Source organism: Arachis hypogaea, chromosome 2, assembly GCF_003086295.3.
Source record: "Arachis hypogaea cultivar Tifrunner chromosome 2, arahy.Tifrunner.gnm2.J5K5, whole genome shotgun sequence".
Taxonomy (NCBI): domain Eukaryota; kingdom Viridiplantae; phylum Streptophyta; class Magnoliopsida; order Fabales; family Fabaceae; genus Arachis; species Arachis hypogaea.
Genome location: NC_092037.1, coordinates 66,802,307 through 66,809,598, shown reverse-complemented (window position 1 = coordinate 66,809,598; position 7,292 = coordinate 66,802,307). Strand labels below are relative to the sequence as shown.

The 7,292-nt window shown below is 34.9% G+C and overlaps 1 protein-coding gene across 3 annotated transcripts; it reads left to right on the top strand.

The window, feature by feature from the left end:
- The first annotated feature begins 2,971 nt into the window (after positions 1-2,971).
- LOC112746767 (F-box/FBD/LRR-repeat protein At2g04230) lies at positions 2,972-7,034 on the top strand. Of its 3 annotated transcripts, none has more exons than XM_025794967.3 (5): positions 2,972-3,240; positions 3,506-3,577; positions 4,822-6,144; positions 6,235-6,429; positions 6,559-7,034. In XM_025794967.3, exons 3-5 carry the CDS (start codon positions 4,870-4,872, stop codon positions 6,754-6,756), a joined length of 1,668 nt encoding a protein of 555 aa, XP_025650752.1. In that variant the 5' UTR covers positions 2,972-3,240; positions 3,506-3,577; positions 4,822-4,869; the 3' UTR covers positions 6,757-7,034. The 3 variants fall into 3 exon arrangements, with proteins under 3 accessions (XP_025650752.1, XP_025650753.1, XP_029148180.1); XM_025794968.3 differs by having other exon boundaries at positions 2,996-3,282; XM_029292347.2 differs by lacking the exons at positions 2,972-3,240; positions 3,506-3,577 and adding an exon at positions 4,189-4,304.
- Positions 7,035-7,292: the final 258 nt, after the last annotated feature.

The following is a 7,292-nucleotide window of genomic DNA, read 5'->3' as shown; positions in this document are numbered from 1 at the left end:
CCAAACCCAAAAAGCCACACAAATAAAATCTACGGTTGCATGTTACGGTTTATATAGACGCATATTTCACATAAACCGCTATTGTCTTTAGCGGTTTACATTCAAAGCCCCAGTATATAAACCATAACTGCTTGTAGCAATTTATGGCGAGATCATATTTTACAAAAACTGCCTATAGCAATTTTTGATCACCTTTTCATACACGTAAACCGCTGTTGTCAGTAATTATTTACATTATTCTCTAATTCACTACTGTTAGTAGCAGTTTCTACATATTCATAAAAAATTGCATTTGCGCTTTATTTTAAAAAATGTGTAATCAAATAAATTTGATCTTCATTTTATCTATTTAAAAAAATTACGCTTTATCCAATGTTACGTTTATTTTTTTTATAATGTTAAGGATTTTTTATGGATGATAATTTAGTATATTTATATCACTTTTTAAAAAATTTTTATTTCTAATTACTCGATTATAGATATTACGTTGTAGTAGTAAAAGAAAGATAAAAAAATGAAAACAATAGTTCTTGAGTAAGAAATTAAATTGTGCTCATACTATTTTTTTTGAAGGAAAAATAAATTAAATTGTGCTCATACTATTTTTTTTGAAGGAAAAATTTAATAATATAATTAAATTTTAAGGGTTATTTTAGTGATAAAAATACGAGAAAGAATAATATTAATTAAGTAGACTAACTAATTATTAAATCACACAAATGACTAAAATCCCAAAGTGATCCCTGAGATTGGGTGAGTTACCCATACTTGTCCCTGACTTTCAAAATTCACTAAAAGCATCCCTGACATTTTGTTCCGGGAACCATAGTTGCCCTTCAACCCTTTCCGGCGCCAAGTCAGCAAACGGAGGGATGATCTGGCACCTCCCTTGCCACGCTGGAGCCAGCAACGGTTAGCTGATGTGGCAAATCTGAATTTTGTACCCAATGTGGTCCCTGGTCCCAATAAAACCCTAAAACCTAAGAATCATTATTATAACTAGTATCTCTTCTTCTCTCCTTCGTAATATAATTCTGAACCACCATTGAAGCTCTGAAGCAATGTTTGGAGGTGAAGGGCAAGCCAGTGGGAGCTCGATACGGTCAACAAGCAATGGATACAGGGCGAAGACCCAAAGTCGTAGTAGGGCTACGCGTGTACCAGAATGGTGTGGTTGCGGCTGCCGACCTGTGCTCCGGTGGTCTGGAACACATTCCAACCCAAATAAGCCCTTTTTTGGATGCCCAAATTATAATGTTAGCTGTAATTGTTGATTTTTCCTGATTTTTCATTCCTTCTCCAACTTCTAATTTGGTTATTGAAACATTCATTGACTGCAGACAATTGGTAAAAGATAGTGTGGTTTGTTTGTTTGGGCAGATGTTGGGCAAGAGGTTGTCCCTGCAAAATCAGAAAGTCTTAACTATAATGAAGAGCAGAAGATGACAGAAGGTTGGAGGCTGGAAAAATTAGAATCGGATGTTAGGAGTCAAAAGTTTATGATCAAATTATTGTTTATGGTTGTTTCTATAATGATGTTGTTCTTACTAGTGGTATTTTACAAACTTTGATCTCAATGTTGAGTAATGATGCGATTGAGTTCATATGTGTAATATTTGCATGAATGAAAAAAAGTTGTTCAACATGTAACTATGTTAGCCAACCTGTTGGAGATACTAACTATTTTTGTACCACTAAAGAAAATCTGGATATATAGCAATAGCAAAATATAGCAATAGCAAAATATATTAATCATTTTAACATAACAAAGTCATGATTCATAAGTTTTGACTGCCTTACAAAACCATAAAAAGGTGCTGCTAACAAAATAAACATAAGCATATGTCTGGTAACAAAGTAATCCTAACCAAACAAGCATGGTATTGCTATACAAAATTACTTTCAAATTGTCTTATACAAAATACATCCCAATACAACAAGCAAGAGTCTTCAATTTTTCTTTCTTGGTGCCTTGAATCCCAGAGTGGGAATGAACTTGAGGATACTGCCAAGTCTTGCAGCTGTTCCTGAGCTAGCACCTTGCATGGGATTCACTGGCTCATGGGCAGAAGTTGGTGAGAAAGATGACTTTCTCTTTGGTGGGAGCTTATCCGGTCTTGACTTAGTGATGGTACCAACAAATCAAAACCATTAAAACTCACACAATCATATCACACGACTTCAACATCGATTAAAATCCCTATACATTAATATCACAGTCACCACCATGCATTAACCCACTATTGAAAAAACCTCTGTTTTATTGCCAAAAAACAGAGCATATACACATCAAACCAGTTGCCCTAACAAAAATTCTTAAACACAATCCTTTAAGGTAATGCAGCCATGAAACTCTAGGACAACCCAACACATTAACAAGACAATCATACACCTTCATCATAATTTGATTCATGAAATAAATTCAAAAAGTATTTCAACCAACACATACCTTCAACAACGCAGAAGACAGAGAAACCACTTGACTAAGAAATACCAAACTCTTCAAACGACGTGTGACAGTGGAGGAGATGGGGAAGACGAAACTAGGTCGCTGCCATTGATGGGAGAATGAGAAGACGAAGACTGAGCGTGGAGGAGAGGAGAGGAAGTGTGAGAGTGTTCAAACAAATATGGGACTGAAGGCAAACCGTTTTCAAGGGATGGAGCTTATGAACGACGTCGTTTACTTTTTCATTGGGCGCCAAATCGATACTGCATCGTTTCGCTTGGCTCCAGCGTGGCAAGAGAGGTGCCAGATCATCCCTCCGTTTGCTGACTTGGCGCCGGAAAGAGTTGAAGGGCAACTATGGGTCTCGGAGCAAAATGTCAGGGATACTTTTAGTGAATTTTAAAAGTCAGGAACAAGTATGGGTAACTCTCCCAATCTCAGTACCACTTTGGGGTTTTAGTCACTTTTATAATTAGCAGATACAATTAATATTTTTTAACCTAGAACTCTATAAGTTAAAGGATAGCAAAACCCTATTTATAAAACGGTTACAGTCTTTACTCTCTTAATCTTCTCTATATAAAGCTTAACACTCATTTCTAAGTCCTGACACTCAACTAAACTTACATACAAGGACATTTTGATCGCATTATCTTCTTTTGGTCGTTGTTGCCGTGTAACCGCCGCCGTCGCAATTCACAACTGCTCGAGGCCGCCATTCCCAGTCGATCGTCTCCGATGGTGCTCGAAGCCGCCGTCCCCACTGCAACTAGTGTGGTTTAGGATTGTTGGTGCTGTTCTTGATTCTGTTATGCTTACTCTTGAATCTCCATGTAGTTCCTGTCTTTCTGAACAATAAAATCGTGTCAGTTTGACCTTTTTTTTTTGTTTTAAATCACTGCTCTTCATTTTGAGTTCAAATGAATAGTGCTCAGCTGCAATTTATGAACATTTGCTAATCAATACTAAGTTGAGATTTTGTGCATCTTTCTTGAATTAAAATGTCTGCAGACTCTTATACATGCTTTCATTACATTTTACTTTGTTGAATTGCAGTGACAGGAACTCTTAAAGGGTATGATCAGTTGCTTAACCTTGTCCTAGATGAAGCTGTAGAGTTTCTAAGAGGTAACTAATAGGTGGACCTCGTTTCTTTATTTATGAATTTAACGATTTATCGTCTATGTACTTCTGAAGCTTTGACTTCCATGCAAATATTGAGTTTACTGTAACTATGTTTTAGTGTGTTTATTTATAATTTATTTATTATTTTATTATAAAACAGTTATTTCAGTTGAATTAGAAAATTAATGAACCAATAGTTAGAGCGGTTTGATGATCAGTTTGGTTTTTAGAACCTTGTCAAAAACACTCAGATTATTTGGGCTGATTTTAGACAGACCCTGTGATGGAAATTTGTATACTTACTAAGGATCCCATAATGACTGTATTAGATAGTTTCCCTTTCTTTTATATATCAATCTGTTCGATTGGTAGTTTGAATAGTGTATTATTATGAAAACTAAATAAATAAAATATTTGATATATGTAAAAAAAGTTGTAATATATAGTATTCTAATTTCATGTCCGTGGCTCTAAGATTTTATCTTCAATCAAATAAAATTCAAAATTTGTATCCTTTTTAAACTTTAAAATATTTGTAAAACAGTTACAGTCCTTACTCTCCTAAACTTCTGTATATAAAGCTAACCTGGTGATTGTTATTAACATTCATTTCTAAGTCCTACACTCAAAACTCAGAACCTTGATCTCAAAACTTACATACACGGACCTTTTGATCCCATTATCTTCTTTTGATTGTTGTTGCCTGGCACGGAATCACCGATCTTGCTAGGTTTATTTTCTCTCTCTTTTATTTCAATGTCTTATATTTAGAGTTTAAAATTTAGGGTCTAGGATTTAGAATTTAGTGTTTAGATTTTAGAGATCAAGGTTTAGGGTTTAAAGTCTAGGTGTTAGAATTTAGAATTCGAAAAGCCATACTATACTCCTTGCTTTTTCGAGAGCACATTAGAATTCACTTTGTTTTTGAAGTCGAGAAAGCATAATAATTTTGAATTTTTTAAAGAAACTACGTGTAATTATCGATTTGATTTATCTATTTGTTATGGTTGTGAGCATTTTATCAAATTTATTATGACAAAACTCATCCTTTTCTGGTTTCCGCTTTTATATGTTTAGATGCTTAATTTTATTATTTCCTCATTTTGTTCCACTTTTTTCAGAAAAGGTTATACTTCACAAAAGAAAATAATTAGAAACTAAAACAACAACATTGAGAAACTTATAATTTCATGTCAGACTTGGATTGATTCATAGGGTTTGCTAATATATTGGAATTTTTTTCACAGCTTATTTGACAAGCTCTCTGTCACAATTGTAGCTGAGAGAGAAAAAAAATGGACCGACTTTCTGGTCTACCAAAAACTATACTTCATGACATACTTGCAAAGCTTCCCAATGAAGATGCTGTTAAGACCAGTGTTTTGTCAAAGGCATGGAGAGAAACATGGTCTACGTTTCCTAGGTTACATATTTGCAGCAGCTATTTTATCAATGTGCATGATTTATCAACAGCAAATTCTGTTTGGCATTGCAGCAAAGACATACTAGCTGATTATGTCATGAAAAGACTGTTGAGGTTCCATGAACAAGGCTTAATAATCAAAGAATTTAGGCTCTGTATGGACTATATTGGAGACTTTAATTACATGTCTTGCCATCTTGATATTTGGATGAAGATGATTTGTGAGTGTGGTATCAAAGGACTAGAACTTCATTTCCCTGCAGATGGAGACTTCTTTCCAACAAGCGAGTACTGTCCTGACAAATGGTATAACCTTCCACTTTGTGTCACTGAAGCGAAATCACTTACTGAGTTGAATTTGAAGGGACCGATCAGAATTTGCAGAGCATTATTCCTGAACCATTCTTCTACTATCAAGTTGAACTCTTTGAGAATGTTATGCTTATGTTCTGTTCTTTTTGAAGATGAAGGAGTTATCAAGCATTTGCTTTCTTCTTGTCCTCTGATTGAACATTTTGCTATGGAAGATTGTTGTGTATATAACCCTCTAAGCAGAGAAAATCCTTTACTGTCCAGTCCGGTGAAATCATTAAGCTTGCGTGGTCTACAAAAGCTCAAGCGAGTTTATGTTAGTGGAATACAGGAGGTGTATATTGATGCTCCAAATCTTAAGAGTTTCTATTATGTTCATTGTGATTTTGATGATATGGATGTGCCTTGGAAGCTGAATTTAGATAGTTGCATAAATTTGAGATGGTTGCGCCTATGCTCAATGAAAAACACTGCCATTGCGCATAAATGGTTTCTCGAACTGTTTGATAAGTTTCCTTACCTTGAGACTCTGCAAATACATCGGTGCTCTATGTCCGAGAGGATTAATATTTCAAGTTCTCAACTCAAGTTCTTAGATTTTTTGTGGTGCTCAAACTTGAAGGAGCTCAACATTGATGCCCCAAATTTATTATCATGTGACTTTAGGGGAAATGACACACCTGTTATAACTTTTCTGAGCAGTTCTAATAAACTAAAAGTGAATGTTTTTACTGACATGGATTTTCAACACTATAACTTGAGGGAATTTATCCAAAACATTAAACCACACCAGGTTTTGACATCACTCTCCCTCTTTGTGGATTTCCCACTTGATGTAAGAGTATACTCTGGCTAGCTGTTTGATTGGTTGAATTTGCCAATTTTATTTATTTATTTATTTGTTTGTTTGTTTGTCATCATGTAGATTGAACTGGGTGTGTTGCAATCAGTTTCATCCACTCCTCCGCATATTAGACATTTGGAATTTCGTCGTGCTCCAAACAGGGAAGCTCTTTACTTTCCCTATCTGAATTGGTTGCTTTCAAGTTGCTGCCCAGAAACCATTTCATTCCTTTGGCAATCCTCTTCTTATTATATCGATATTAGACCATTCATTGTGGTAATTTCTATTTGGTTCTCCTATTTACATCTTTGCTTCCATTCCAGCACAGCAAATTCAACATATTAGAAATAAACATTTGCATTTATCCCTTTGATGGTAATAACTATATTTGCTATTTGAAAACAGTTTATCTACGAGATGTTGATGGGCAGAATAGGCTGTTGCAGATCGGATCATGGTAATAAATGTTGGTGGTATGCCTTGAAGAATGTTAAGGTCACATGTTCATTCATAACTGGGGACATAGTGAACATTAAGACCATGTTAGATGCATGGCCAGATTCTGATGCCGAGGAAAATGTTAGGTTCATCTTAGAACTGTAATAATCTTGATGTTAGTTATCCATCGATAGACATTCTAAAAGATTGGTGAATTCTATGATGCTTGTTCATCTGAGTTCCAAAAGTGCCAAAAATTTAACCATGTAATAGGGGCTTAGATGTGTGGGATATTGAGAGAGAGGCTAGGAGAGTTAGAGCTTTAGAGGTTCAAAAGTTTAAAAATTCTATTGAAGTTCGATTGGAGTTAGACCGGATATAATAAAATAATATATTTATGTCTAAAATATATTTATGCATTGTGGGACAAGACTTAATTGTTGTATCATTCTGGCATATGCTGCTCTTCTTCCATATTGCTGTCATATTTAATTATGAAATGGTTTGCAGATAACAGATGCATACCTCAAAGAAAATGTGAAATTTGGGTGCATAATATAAATTCTTTGAATAACCGATGAGCTAGCACACATTAAAATAGCTGCTACGTTTATTGACTGTTGCGTTCATTTTTTATTTTAGGATTCTATAACTTCATGTGCTGCTTTTATTTTCATGTTAGACTTTCAAGTGATCACCCC